The sequence below is a fragment of the Ammospiza caudacuta genome, chromosome 4 (genome assembly GCF_027887145.1).
Source record: "Ammospiza caudacuta isolate bAmmCau1 chromosome 4, bAmmCau1.pri, whole genome shotgun sequence".
NCBI classification, from domain to species: domain Eukaryota; kingdom Metazoa; phylum Chordata; class Aves; order Passeriformes; family Passerellidae; genus Ammospiza; species Ammospiza caudacuta.
In genome coordinates this window covers 29,208,872-29,223,787 of record NC_080596.1, presented here as the reverse complement: position 1 = coordinate 29,223,787, position 14,916 = coordinate 29,208,872, and the positions used below count along the sequence as shown (strand labels likewise).

The following is a 14,916-nucleotide window of genomic DNA, read 5'->3' as shown; positions in this document are numbered from 1 at the left end:
ATTACAAGCCTCAATAGTTGCACAGCCAGGGTCACAATAAATGGCCATTTTTCAAGTTAACTGCCTGGTACTTCAGATAAACAGAGAGATTTGGGCTTCAGCTCCAGTAAAGCTCTCTTACTGCCAATGACATCCAAGTTTCCTGGATGTCCCAGGAAAATGTTTCCATCAGCAACTGTCCCAGCTGAAGAGCTCCAGAAAGCACCAGAGTTTGGGTGGGATGGTTGGGGTGGGTATTTAAACAGTACTCACATAAACCAAGAGATGAAGACAGGGAGAGGTACTGAGCAATGACTGCCCCTTACCTTGAGCAAGGAATACTCAGGGAGCTGGAATAATCTCACATTAGCAGGGCTTTGCCAGGTAATTAATCTGATCTAATCAGCATATCTGTATTGCTGCAGGTGTACCAGTTAATTTCCATCAGTGCAGGGGATCACAGACATTAGACTGATATGGAATTACACATGTGGAATTGTGCTCCCTCCCCCTAAAACTGGTACAGGCTTATCTAGGAGCTGTGACTCAGGCAGAACTGCAAATGCAGGGAGCAGCAGATGGGATACAGGAATTAATACCCCAAACAATTCCTTTCAGTTTACTGGAGGGATCCTTTTTCTACAAGGTTCTTTCGAAAAAAAAAAAACCAAAAACCAACTGATAATAGGTAGCTATTCTATAAAAGGAGGTATTTGGATGGTTTTCTTTGAAATAAACAGGGGGTGAATCAGTTTAGAGTTGTATGACTACACTGTAAATTAATGTTGCTGATTGAGAAACTGTTCTGCTCCAGAATGTGTGAATATATGTACAAATACAATATATATAAACAAAATTTATTTTATACAACTCCTGTGGGGTGATTCTGGCTCTCCAGTCCTGACAAATAAAAAGTTTTTGTTGATTGTTTTTGTTTTGTTTTTAAGTGTAGTCAGTGAAAGCAGTGACTCAAATTATACCTTGGAAATAAGTAAATTCACCAACTGTGTTATTTTCAGTCATCTCTCCAAATCTGCAATGCTGGTTAAATATTTGGTCTCACAACACAGTGGACAACAGTTGTGAACTAAACCCCATTCTACTGATTTCAGCTGGAATAAAACACAGTTGAGGTGAATCTTCCCATTACTTCTAAATCAAAACTGCATGCTATCTTTGCTACTCCTGCAATAATGAAAAAATAATCCTATTGTTTGGAGTAGCACTTGGTCCCCAAGGAACTAAACAGTTTTTTGTTTTGAATCTCTGCTAGGCAGGGAAACCAAATACAGCCCTTGGTTTCTCTCCTTTCTGATGAGCTCTTTCACCATCTGTGCATGATCATGGCCCAGCCTTTCTTTCCACTCTCTGAGAAAGACTCCTCCCAAACACTTCTCACCGTGGGAACACATGGCTGCTGGGAACTTGGGGTTTGATTAAATGTGACATGCAGCCACTCCCCAGGGGTCATCCAGGGCCTGATGTGGAAGGAGAAATTGGGGAATTGCTCTCTCCTTCCATTCTGCATCTCTGCCCCAAAGTGCCCTTGGCCCTACAGAGTTTTCAGGGACACAGTGCAAGAAGCTGAATCTCAGTACTCACAGCAAACCAGCATTGAAATCAGCAGAAGCACAACTGTGGGTGCTCTTCAAAAATCTACAGAAATGGGTATTATGAGCAGAATAAACAGGTAGGAAGCCAGAACAGAGGGGTGTGTTCTTTTTTCCCTCCCACTATTCAGTATCAGCCCCAGTCCCTGGTTTGTGCATGCACCTGAGCTGCTCTCCCTCTTCTCTCACCTGGGCTGGAATCGTCCCTGTGGACATTAGTTCTTGGAGCAACATTATCTGTAAAGAAAAAGCCCTTTAAGACTGCAGATCTATTCATGCTTGGTTAGAAAAAAAAAGGCTTGATCCTGCAGCTTTGCAATAAATGGTTAATTAATACAATGATGCTGGTGGCAGGTGGAGGAATTAAATGTGTAATTTTTAGATTTTTCAAATTATGTCATACAAAGTATGCTCTGACTGTGCTGGTGTGGAGTTATCTCGGAAGGACTGCTATCTACAGAGAGAGAGAGATAAAAGTGGGTAAAACAAATCTTCAGGCTTGTAATGGGCCTCTGTTACTGCCAGAAGTGCCTGTTGTTCACAGCAGTCCTGGCAATTCAGCTGGTTCCAGAACAGCAAGTCCATTCTGGAAGCAGCAGCTCAGCCCCATTTGAGTTTGGCACTTTCATGTAACAGGGAATTTACACAGGAATTTTATAGAAATCACACACAAACAAAAAGATACAAAAAACCCCAAACAGTTACAAGACATTTCATTCACTTGATACCTGGTGATGTTGGTTCAGCTCCTGTGGATGTTGGTTATGGGAAGCCAAGCTGCTTTGCATGGAAGAAGGTCACTTCTTCCCATTCTTCAGAAGGACTTTTTGCTGGCAGTGTGACTGATGGGATGACTCAGGCCTGCAGTCACCTCATCCTTGTGAGCAGAGCTGAAAATCTCTTGTCACTCCATAACTTTTCTCCTAGATTCAATGGCCCTCTCCAACTCCCTCCTCTAAGAAAAAGGAAAATGTTCTCCCAGCCTCTCCATCAGCCCTGGCCTAGGGTATCTAAAGGAGTTCAGTGCAAACAAACAGTCTTAACAGTTTTCTCCTCACCCTCCCAGAGTCACTCCTCTCCTGCCTGGGGAGCACTGTAGGGACACACAGTCTCCCACACTTCCCAGCTCCCATTTTCAGCACACCTGGCAGCAGGCAAACTCTCAGGTGCCTCCTGACAGCCACTGATCACTGGTCCATGTCCCTTACATGGACAGAATTGGCAGGGGGCTGTGCCCTCCAGGCTGGCTCAGCTTGGGACAACGGTCTGGTTGCTATGAATTACGAGACCTCTCCTACATTTCAGGATATCCTCAAGGTACAGACGCATAAAATTTTTTTTTATAAAGAGAAATGTGAAATACAATGCCATCAGCCCCAAACAGAAGGTGGAGTGAGATGGCAATGATGATACTGGGATGCAAGGGAGAAACAAGGCACCTGACTGGGACTTGGTTCCAGCGGGGAGCAAGATGTGCCAACTCCTGAATCTCAGCCATTTCCCAATTTCCCAAGCACATCACATGTGAAAGCTTAGCTCTGCCATCACACCATGCTCTACACAAACAGCCTTTGTGTCCAGAGGAGGAGCCTCTGCCTGGCAGGAGCTGTGGCAGATGTTGAAATCATTTCTGTGCCGAGCGCCATGGCACACATGCGCGGGATCTCCACTCCATGGTGCAGAGAGCTTTAGCAGACCTGGGGCTGAGGGAGCCACAGCAGAATGTTGTATCCCAAATTTCAGGAGAGGATGCCTTGAGGAGAGCTTGCATGGCAATCTTCTGTGCACATCAGACAGAATTTTAAGTAACCCAGGATACAGGATGTACCCAGTTTATAAACGGTTCCATTTCATTGGCCTGTACAAAAACAGGCATTAATTAATCCAAATGTAACATCTGACAGCTTTTTTGAAAACCTCTTGTCCTGGTTTGGCATCACAACATTTAAATATATCATGATGTGCTTTTCAAAAGCCTGATTGGAAAAATTACATCATTTTGGACTTTCTCAACATTTGGTGCGTCAGCTCCCAGTGCCTAAGAGTCCCATAAATAGATGTTGGAGCACCTCAATACAATTCCTGTCTGCAGATTTTCCATAACACACTTCACTCTATTATTCAAATAAAGTCCAAGTGGAGCTTTCCCTGGGAACAGGGGTTATGCAATGCTCAGTACAGGAGGCTCGAGAAAAACAGTGTAAAGCCCAACATGAGCTGCAAACACTTGCAGAGCAGCAGAGTCTGTTTATATTTATTTATGTGCTGTGTTTCCATTTCATTCTCACTTAACAGCCCCAGCTCCTTTTGTCTCTTTTGATCTACCAGACTCTTTCTCACAGCTTGGTACATCAAGAATGTGGCCCAGAAGCTACATAATAAATTGCCAACCTTCTAATAATGAAAATAAAAATTGCAGGATGATCAAAACTGTATTCTAACGAGATCCTTATGCTACTAGGAACTACTGTTCCAACTTAAAATTGTAAGCCCCTACAGTATTTTGCCAAAATCCACCAAACTGTGGGATCTGACAGAAAACCAGAATATTTAGTTTCAGGTCAAAGACATAACATGACTTTACTACAGATACCCCCAATAAGCATCTAAACCTTATTTGTGGATGAATTTTATTATCTGTGCTGCCAGCCATGAGCATTTTCATGAGAAAGCTCTTGAATACAAGGATTCTCTTTAGCATCACCATTTCCATTCGTTTTCCATTCTATTTTCACCAGACTGGTGAGACATTTCACTTTCAGTGTGACTCAGAATGCCAAGTTCAGAAAAAAAATATCACCATAGTTACACACCTCTCTGTTGCAACGAAGTGCCAGCTCTCCATGCCCAGCTTTCAAACTGTCAGTGCTGTAACACAGCAAAAATGCCGTGCCTCAGTCACCAGGAGAGATTTAGTTGTTACCCAGCACTGAAAACTAACAGCAACATTTTCCTCTCTGCAAGGACAGCTGAAAGACCCCATGGAAATGATCTAAAAATCCAGTTGGGAAGGTAAAGGAAAATTTTGTGTAGAGATGCATCCAGTCTGTAATACCAAAAGGAAGGATTCAGCCTGAATTGGTCAAAACCAGGGAAATTCCAGAGGGTCTACATTAGGAAATCAGAGATGTATGGACCATATAAATATGCAAAAATAGAATCTATAAATACAAACTCTCAGTATAAAATGTAACACTCACATTATTTCAAGTTTAACTCTTATGTTTGCAATGTACAGAAATTAAGAAAAAGGTATTAATTAAGAAATAATTACAAATATTCTTTCATTTAACACAAGTACAGCAATATAATGTAAGAGATCTCCACCTTTCTTCAGAAGACATTAGGGGACATCAACACAGGCAATACCATTAGCTAGAAATGCATGGCCTGGGTTAGAGATAAACCCACAAGTGGTTTTTTGTTTGTTATTTAATTCTCATTTCTAGAAATAAGAAATCACTTTGTGACTGTCTCTCATTCTGACTTCTGCTGTTACATTCTAAAGTCCCAATCACACCTCACTGTTTGCTTTATAAAAAGACATCTAGGTAGCACCCAGCCTTCTCCCACGGACTTACACATCCTCAAAATCCTATAAAAACATAAATTCGCTTGACACAGGTGAGTTCAGGATCTGATGCCCTCTGGGGCCTGTGACAATTTCGGCATCAGTCTGAAGCACCAGCAGCACCAGGTCCAGAGCTCTCCTCCACGCCTCCGTCTTGGCTGCAACGTTATCACAAACCCTTAAACCTGTGACCTGCTCAGGGACGGGTTCAGAGCCACTCCCGAGCACTCCCCCTCTCCTAAACTGTTCCAAAATGTAAGCTGAGGGAGAGCCACAGGCCGCTGCTTTCTGGAGGTGACGATCCACGGAGGCACCTGCTTCCAGCTCCGAGCCGGCCCTCGCAGTGTTCCGCAGGAGCACGGCCAGGTACCGCCTCCAGCCGCTCGCCAGTGCCTGGAGCACAATGGGTTTATGCTCTGCCAGCCAGGGACTGGGGAGCCCTCTCGCAGCTCCGTCGCTTCCCGGCCGCCCGGGCTGCTCTGCCAGCGCCTGGATGTGACTGAGGCACAAGAGCTCCACCGCACCGCCCCCAGGGAAAACCCTGCCGTCCTTCAGAGCGTGATGGAGCCGATACAGCAAAGTCCAGAACTGGTCCTCGAGGAGCTGCGCCTTGCAAGGCAGGGCAGTGGTGAGCACGGCCGTGAGCAGCGCGATGCCTCCCGCGCTGATCCGCGCCGGCAGCAGCTCGCCCAGATCCACCGCACGCCCATCGCTGCTCTTCCACAGCTCCGCCCAGGCCCCGCTCCCGACGGAGGCAGCGTTCAGCTGGCTCAGGTACGTCACTGCCCGGGCACCCGTGGCTGCCCCGAAGGCACGCAGCACATCCCGGGCCACGCAGCCAACTACCAGTATCCTGCTGGCCGTGCACCTCTCCATCAAGTTCTTGCACACGTTTCCTTTGACCAAAACCAGGTTTACTTCAAAGCTCATCAGAATATCCAACGTTCTGCTTAGCCACGCATCTCCTGCCCATCCCTGTGGACTGGGATGCTCCAAGATGGTCCTTACATTGGGTGGTCTGTTAAACCCTAAGTGTCGGTACCCCTCCGTGAGGTCACCATCCATCAGCAGCACGCGGAGGGGTTTGTCTGCAAAGCGTTTGATGACTGAGGCTTGCTCTGGTGACACCAAGGTGACAAAGCCCGGGGAGACACAGGAATAGCTCTCGGGCAGGCCCAGCACACAGCACGTCACAATCTCTGCTATATTAATCTGGGAATTGCCACTGCCCTCTGCTCTCTCTTGCTGATAGGCAGCAATGCTTTGTAGCAGCTTCACGCTGCTCTGGTTTCCGTGGCTCAGAGCCACTGCCAGGTGTCCTAAACCACAACACCCACACACATCTGCTGCTGGTCCTGAAAGGTGTCCCTGAAAACTTCCCTGCTGACTTGCAGAAGGGCCTTTCCCTAGAGTGCTGAAGTGTCTGCTGTGGGTTAACTTCCGTGTGATACAGCTGGAAGCAGTACCAGCACTTCCAGACAGCGCAGGTGAACTTTTGTCACCCGCTGCCTTGACAAATGAAGCCACTGAACCAAAGCCAGCCAAGGGTGAAACCAGGAGCTTGTTAAAATTACAATCATCTCCTTGATGGGAACAAGAATTTATTTGGATTACTTCTTCTGTTGCAGAAATATCTCTCTGAAAACACAGCAAATCCCAAGGATTTGTAAGAGCATCACGTCCAGCTTGGCCAGTTTTGCTTTCAGAATCCTTTGGCCTAACTCTGCTAGAACACAGCTCTTTCTTCACATCGTGTGTTGGTATCTGAAGACACTGGACTCTCTCACAGCAGGAGTTCAACCCCTCAGACATCACAGACACTATAGCTGGAACAGGAACGTTCTGCTGGAGGCACTCCACCACAGCACTGCTCCACGCTCCAACCAGGAACAACAGGGTGCTCATCCCCGTCTTAAACTCCTTCTTCTGGGCCTGAACGCTCTCGTTGAGAAGCTGCCCAACAGCACTTGTCAAATCCAAACTTTCCAGCAGCCTAACAGCAGAACAAATCAATGTGCTCTGCTTGGTGATTTCATCCACAATGAATTTATGTGATTTCACTGGCCCCAGGAATGTTCTCCCATTGGATGCTAAGGCTGAGAGTTGCTGGAGTCCAATGTGTCTCCTGGCATTCACATCCCTGAAAGCCATGGGCAGTGGGCAGCATCTGTGAACAGATGACAAATTACTGCCCCATCCTCACAGCACACCAGAGCACAAATCACCAAAAATTAATTTAACAGTGTACCCCTGAACATGGCTTTCTTCCATATCAACCTTTCTTACTGTGTGTTTATTTTGAGAAATCAGTGGGCAGAGTTGCTGAAATGGGGCATTGTTAAAATACCATGGAATTGTTTCTGGCTGGCAGATAGTAAAGAGCTGTTAATTCCCACGATTTCTTACACTTCTGGCATACAGGCTGTGTGGAACTACCACCTCCTCCTGCCCTAATGTCCGGAATTTCAGTTATTTGCCTGACTGAGGGCAAAAGTTCATTAGAGCAGAATGGACAAATTACATGCCAAACTCAAGAGCTCTGTGTGGATCCTTCTTGGTAACAACAGTCATGCCATGCTGACTTTAACCTTCAAGTCTGGGAAAACATATTTTATACCAAATTCTGTTTAGTCCAACTAACATGCATGAATTCTTCATTAAGCAAAATGAAAGCAATGCCACTTCTTCATAACTTACAAACTGCTGAGACTTTAAAGTTTTGACCAACTATTCATTCTTAGCACATCAAAAAGAAATCTTTCACTCAAAATCTCTTCCACACCATGGTCCTGTGGCAGATGCAGATTAAAATAAAGCTCCCTTTTTGAATAACAAAGTATACACAGCAAGAATTGAGAACCCTGAGTCCTGTAACTCTTATGCTCAGATTCACATCACAGAATCACAGAATGGTCTGGGTGGGAAGCGACCTTTAAGATCACCCAGTTTCAACCCCCTGCCATGGGCAGGATCATCTTCCACCAGACCAGGTTGCTCAGAGCCACATCTGACCTGGCATTCACCGCTTCCAGGGATGGGGCATCCACAGCTTCTCTGGGCAGCCTGTTCCCGTCCGTCACCCCCCTCACAATAAAGATTTCTTCCTAATATCCAATCTAAATCGACTGTCAGTTTGAACCCATCCTCCCTTGTCCCATCACTATATGCCCTTGTAAATAGTCCTGCCCCATCTTTCCTGTAAGTTCCCTTCAGGTACTGGAATTTATTCCCATCATTTATTCCAGCTCCCTAAAGGCCCCCTTGCGTAGCTATTCCCAATCCAAAAAGCTTTTTTTTTTTTTTTTTTCTTTCTCCCCATCCCACACAGCGAAAGTCCGCTTGAATATTATGTCCTACTATCGCTAGGGAGAGGAAGCGCGTCCCGGCCCGCCCGCTCCACACGGCCGGGGGGAAGCCGCCCGGAGCGGACACACCGGAACTGCACTGGCGGCGGCCTGGCCGCTTCCTGCGGCCCGGAGGGTGCCCGGCGGGCCGGTGCGGGTGTCTCACCGGAGGGGCCGCGCTCCCGCCGCTTCCCTGGACACGGAGTTGCCTGGACACGGCCGTCGCTCCCTCAGGCTCCCCGCGGGCGGGCCCGCCCTCGCGCTCCCTCAGCTGTCCCTCACGGGCACGCCGCGCTCTCATTGGCCGGCGCCGTGAGGGGGGGCGGCTTCCCGCCCTCGTTCCGCCCGCTCATTGGCCGGCTGGGCGGCTCGTGCCGGCTGCGCGCGGCGGTGCGGAGCTCCCGTCTCGTCCCGCCCGGTGCCAGCCCGGAGCGGCGTTCCCGGCCGGATGGTGAGCGCGCCCTCCCCGCCGCGGGCTCCCTTCCCACCGCCGCCTCCCCCGAGCCCCTCCGCCCCCTCCCGCCCGCAAACCTCCTTCAGGTTCCACCCCTGCCCAGGCCGTCGCTGCTGCCCGGTTACCTCGCACAGCGCACCCCGGAAAGGCCCCCTACTTCAACGGGAAAAACGCGCCCGGAAAAACACCGGGATTCGCAAAACACGTCACCGGCTCTCGGCGTGCCTGGTTCTTCTTGGCACAGCTCACAGACCGCAGCTCAGCGTTCGGCCCGGGCAGCCTTGTCGGAATGGCACCGGCCAGGCCCGGAGGTGGAACCTGAAAGGGATTTATTTGTACGAGTCAGATGTGAAATAAATGGAACAGTAAGACTCCGGAGGCAGGAAAAGGTCTCGTGTGGCTTCTTCCCAGTGCAGCATATAAAAGTAAAAGTCTGATTCGTGTGTTAATAGCAGCACAGGGAAGTCAGGGGTGAGCCAGACAAATGGCTTTGCAGTCCGGCCTGGGAGGGACAAATCACGTTGGAAAACGAAATTTCATTAACAAATAGAAGAAAATGGAATCTTCTTAGTTAAAAGAGAGATCCCAACCCTAAACAAGTTAACAGTTCAGCAGAGGCAAGCCACTGGTCAGCAGTAACTAGGTAACAAATCCCTTGCCTTGTGCTTGTTTTATTTACTTCTATAAAGCCTAGCCACTTGGAGCTGGGGGTGGGAGGGACTGCCTTTCCTTCCACAATCCTGTGCAGATTGGACTGCAGGACGAAAATCTGTCTGCTGCTGATTTAAAACCAAAATTATACTTGAGGAAGGAGTTTTTCCCTGCTGTATGGGTGTGTGGGACACTCTGTCCTGCACTGGCTTACACCAGAGGCAGAAAAAGTCTCGGAAGTGTCCTGGGTAATGATGCACCAGCTCAGCACAAGCAGATTAGTTCTCCTTATGGGACAGAGCGTCTGTTATCTCACTTTCCCACTGGATGTTGCTGCTTGATCCCACATCTACTTGATGGACAGGCAGCCTGGAGCCACACAGCTCCCTTTACACTTGTTTCCCACAGGAGTGGCTGATTTTGAGTCTTATTTACAGCCAAGACCCTAAGCAGCCACCCTCCTTAGCTGTGAGGATGCTGTACTCATGTTTCACATAAACCTGCAGGAAAGGCAACTGGCAGGAGGTGCAGAGGGTCATGGTCACATCAGTGAGTCTCCATTTTCAGGCTGTCCACCTGGTTTTTTGGCATTATTCCTTGAATTGATAATACTTCAGTTTAAAACAGAAAACAGGAAGGCCAAATCCACATTCCCCAGAAACAAAATCTCTTTTTTTCTTTCTACAACAACGTAAGGAAATTGACCTAGACACTCAATGTCTATCATTGGCAGCAAGGAAATATCTCTCACCTCTACTGTATTACTGTTCTCATTTATAATTAAGTGTATTTGAAATTCTCCCAGGAAGGTGCTGTTGCTTATCTGTTCTCTCCCTTCACTTTCTGAAGGCATCCAACTATAGAAAACCTGGCTTAGGTACAGCCCAGAGGAAGAAAAGTGGCTTGAAACCTGAACTTACAGAAGAGCAAAAGCAGGAGATCAGAGAAGCTTTTGATTTGTTTGACACTGATGGATCTGGAAGCATTGACATAAAAGAACTGAAGGTTTTCAAACTTTTTTTTCTTTTTCCTCTGAGATGAAAATATCTTTGATCTCAAAATTGTAGCTGCATTTTCTGTTTGTCCAACCCTATTTTAAAGCAGTTTTTGGAGTACAAGGAAGAGTAATGGCTTGCTGTCATGACTGAATTTGGGGTGCACTCTGCATGTAATGCATGAAGCAGAAAGGCTTCTCTGTGTGACTGTTTAAATCTGACAGCTTTGAGCTTTAGAGAAACTAAACAGTTTCAGGTTTCATGACTAAGGTGCTTGTTCCTGGGAAGTAGACTTTTGTTGTTCTGGGATGAGTATCAGAGTATCAAATATTTACTTCACCTGAGAACTAAACACAGATTTCGTATGCATTCAGGAAAGTTACAACCATATTTGCATATATGTAATCCAAAAAATACCTGGTTTTTAATTTAAAAAAGAACAAAAAAGAGATCTGAGTTGTGTTTCAATTACAACTCAGGCAGTGTGTGTGCACTTGCACACATACAGTAGTACAAGGGGAAGATGAATATCAGTTGTCTCCCTGTGATTTTATGTGTTTGATTTTTTTGTAAGCATGAACACTTTAAATTTACTTACCTCCTTTACCTTGATTTCTTACATGCACTCTGCTCAGTTTCTGCATGAGAAACCTCAATTTCTGAAATCTCAATTTCTGTAACCTGAAAATTACCTCTGCCTGATATAAACAATGGATTTCCATTACTATATAGGAAAAACAACACCATAAAAAATCAAACCAACACTATTATTGTTCAGCAAGATGAAAGAAGATGGTAGAGGACACCAAGGTGTTTCCATGGTTGTGACTAGAGTTCTGGACAAGGAAATGAAACAGGCTTTAGCTCAGCTCTTACCCCAAAATTCTGGTGGCCTCCTAACAGAATTGGTCTTGCTGTTTTGGCACAGGTTGCAATGCGTGCCTTAGGCTTTGAGCCAAAGAAGGAAGAGATTAAGAAGATGATAGCAGACATTGACAAGGAAGGAAGTGGCACCATCAGCTTTGAAGACTTTTTAGCTATGATGACACAAAAAATGGTAGGAACTCTTAGCAGAAGTTCTTGTGGCAGCATAAGAGAAAGGGACATCTCAGTGTCAGGGGTTTTCTGATTAACATATGCTTTACTCTTGGTTTAGAGCGAAAAGGATTCAAAAGAAGAAATCCTGAAAGCTTTCAGATTATTTGATGATGATGGCACAGGAAAAATTTCATTCAAAAACTTGAAAAGGGTTGCCAAGGAGCTGGGAGAAAATTTAACAGATGAAGAACTTCAGGTAAATTCTGATTTGCCAGAGCTTTTCTAACAGGCACAGACCATTCCTGTAGATCCCAGGGATTGGGTGGGAATTTACTCCTATTTCAGAAGGGCTGAGAGATCAGAAATATGAAAAGCAGTCAAATCCATTGTTGTTTTCACATGATGTGCCTCTGATTTATTGTTGTTTTAATGGGTGGATTGTGTTGTGTTTAGAGTCCAGTGCCTGATGAAATGTACACTGTGTTTTGTAGGAAATGATTGATGAAGCTGATCGAGATGGAGATGGGGAAGTAAGCGAGCAAGAATTTTTGAGAATCATGAAGAAAACTAGCTTATACTAATATTTGTTGCCTTGCTATACAGCTGGGCCAAAAGATAACCTGGAAAAGGTTTAAAAACTGGGCTTGTGCCTTCTGCATGTTTTCTGCCACGTGAACAAAGTCTGAAAGGGCAGATTTTTTGGTTTATTTCTCTTTTTCAACAAAGATAATTGGGGAAGGAGGGCTGCAGTACCCAGTACTGCCAAAATGAGATACTGCAGAGGTCAAGGAAGATACTGCAAGGCAGGGTCCCTTCCCCTCTACCATAACAACTTCCCTGATTGCCATTTTGGATAAAAACTGGTGTGTTTTACTATTTAACTAAAAGATACTTCACTTCAGATGTGAAGATGCCCACTGCTGCTGGGAAAGGATACTTTGCCTTTTCTAAGGTTACTGATTGAAGGGACAAGCACAGTATTTTTTATTCCTTTGAAGGTTTTTTAGGTTATCTTTTGGTATTTGTCTCCTGTTGTTTATTTCCATGAAAGACTCTAAAATTAATTGTATATTTGTCTGTATTTCTGTATGAAACACTGTTTTCCTATAGCAAGTTGTTTCTGGATTTAATGGAAAGCAAATGTAGATTTGGCTCTTCCTTTGGAGCTCTGTGCTATCCATAGATGTTCTTGTGTTTAGCTGATCACCTGAAACCAGAATGAAACTTGAATGTAACCTGCTTGGGTGACCAAAGTTTATTGTTTATAACCAGGCAACACCTTGTGCCATTGTTCTTACTCCCCAGACATCCCCAGAGCTTCTGTTATTCCAGGATTTCAGGTACCTAAAAAGTTCAGTTCCATGGTGCAGGAGAGTAAATTTTGTCTTGCTGACAGTTGCACTGCAGAGAGGATTTGCATCTGAAGTGTAAAAGTAGCTCACCATGGACATCTGTGGAGCGCTGAATATTTTAAATCCATGCAGTCCAAATCCAAATTTTGCACATCACAGGTTTTGGGGTGGTTTTTTTTAGTAGTACCTTCATTTTCTTCAGTATTTCTTTCATATACTGTTAATCCAGGACTAATTGGAGAGTCACATTTCCTTCTGAATTCTAGAGCAGTGACACACAGCCTGCTATGTGATTATGTTGCTCTGCAGGAGGGTTTATCCTGTATAGACAATCAGCTTCAAAACTTTCAAATCCTGTGAAACTTCAGAGGCCTGAGAAGTCCCCTGTTAACATGGTGGCTGTAGATGTAATCTGTACTACTGCAAGTGTTTTAAAATGTTTTACCTTTGTATAAGTGTGAAATAAAACTGTTTTGCAAGTTAAGAAGTTTTTGTGTTTATTCTCTTTTTTCCTTAATTATTTTAAAGTCTTAAATGGTTCAACAAGCCCATTTTCACTTTCATTTATCTCTTCTTTCTAAGAGAGGAATTCTTAGGTGCAGTAGTCTGTCACGTAATTCCTCTTCCACTCTGCTGACTAAAAGTTTCTAGCACTAACCACATATATTCAGAAAGGGAAATTTGAAGTTCTAGTTGATTATGGGGAATCCCAGAGCCTATTAAGAGTGACTGTACTTTTTTTATGCTGCCACAGGAAGAGATTGATGACTGTGGTTTACCTATGATGCATGTCACTTCTCTCTTCCTGTTCTAATCCCATTATCTGCCCTGAAGGTAGGAAAAAGCCACACAATCATCCCTGCCATGTGTGCTACAATGGTGAAATGTTATTTCTGGCTTGCCCATTAATCTCTGAAGTCTGGAATGTCAAGTAGTGTCTGAATGAGCACAAAACTTGCAAGTGTTAACAAGCATCTCATGGTGCTCTATTTTGCAGGATAGTGAGGGAAATCATGCCCTCTTCAGCCTGGCAGGTGGCTGTAAACCCATCCTTTGCATCCCTTTTCTCCTTATGCTGACACGAGAGTGGGTCCTTACCTGGCACCTGCAGATTCCCCTCAGGTGGCTGCAATCCAGACATTCATTGTGTGCACCCAGCTGAGATCTGAGATCCTCCCTCTGCACCATCAGCAAAGCCTGGTTTTCACTCTGAGTGTTCATTCTAGGCAGACACTGCACAGAAAGGAAAGTGGAACTGCAGTTTGTGTCTGGCAAACACTTAAATGTCAAAGCGCTGGTAAAGGTAAACAGCTGTTTGGGAGATAATATTGCAAATATCTTCTAATGAGATATGTTTTGAACTGGAAAAGTACCAGGCTTTTAATAAAATACAAAATAGTTCAAGAGGAAAAAAAATTGCTTCCAAGTTATATTCCAAAATATGACAATTGCATGGCAATTTTAATCTCCCACATGCAGCTTCTAACTTCTGCATCATCTCTCAGGCCCACAGTACAGTCCCACAGTCCTGCCAGTCCCACACCACGGCAAATCTTCAGCTGGCTTTAGGGAAAAAAGACCCAAGGAACTGCCAAGGAGTGCTTGCTCTCACTTCATTAGGTGTGAGTTTGTTTTCAGAGCAATGAGCACAGGATCAGCTTCTAACACTGCAGAAGAAAAAAGGTTCCTTTTCAGGTACACCTAATCTTGGCATTTAAAAGAGGATGGGGGGAAGCAGCACAGGAAACATTTGTGTACATTCATATGCCAGGAGTCTTACTAACAGAGCCCAAATAGTTCCATAAACTGATGAGGCATTTAATATTAAGATATTTAAATTGGTCATTTACAGTTTTGAAGACTCTCACATCCTGCAAACTGCCTGGTGGAGTCACACAAAGCATTTGAAATGTTCAATGTTA

The 14,916-nt window shown here is 45.2% G+C and overlaps 2 protein-coding genes across 2 annotated transcripts; one reads left to right on the top strand and one right to left on the bottom strand.

Moving 5' to 3' along the window:
* Positions 1–4,896: 4,896 nt before the first annotated feature.
* BBS12 (Bardet-Biedl syndrome 12) lies at positions 4,897–8,722 on the bottom strand. The gene is made up of 2 exons (XM_058804202.1): positions 8,671–8,722; positions 4,897–7,327 (listed from the first exon to the last, which is right to left on the bottom strand). The coding sequence occupies exon 2, from the start codon at positions 7,309–7,311 to the stop codon at positions 5,185–5,187; it is 2,127 nt and encodes a 708-aa protein (XP_058660185.1). The 5' UTR covers positions 7,312–7,327; positions 8,671–8,722; the 3' UTR covers positions 4,897–5,184.
* Positions 8,723–8,872: 150 nt separating this feature from the next.
* On the top strand, positions 8,873–13,481 carry LOC131556680 (uncharacterized). Its single transcript, XM_058803476.1, has 5 exons — positions 8,873–8,955; positions 10,459–10,614; positions 11,533–11,661; positions 11,761–11,898; positions 12,134–13,481. Exons 1-5 carry the CDS (start codon positions 8,953–8,955, stop codon positions 12,221–12,223), a joined length of 516 nt encoding a protein of 171 aa, XP_058659459.1. The 5' UTR covers positions 8,873–8,952; the 3' UTR covers positions 12,224–13,481.
* Positions 13,482–14,916: the final 1,435 nt, after the last annotated feature.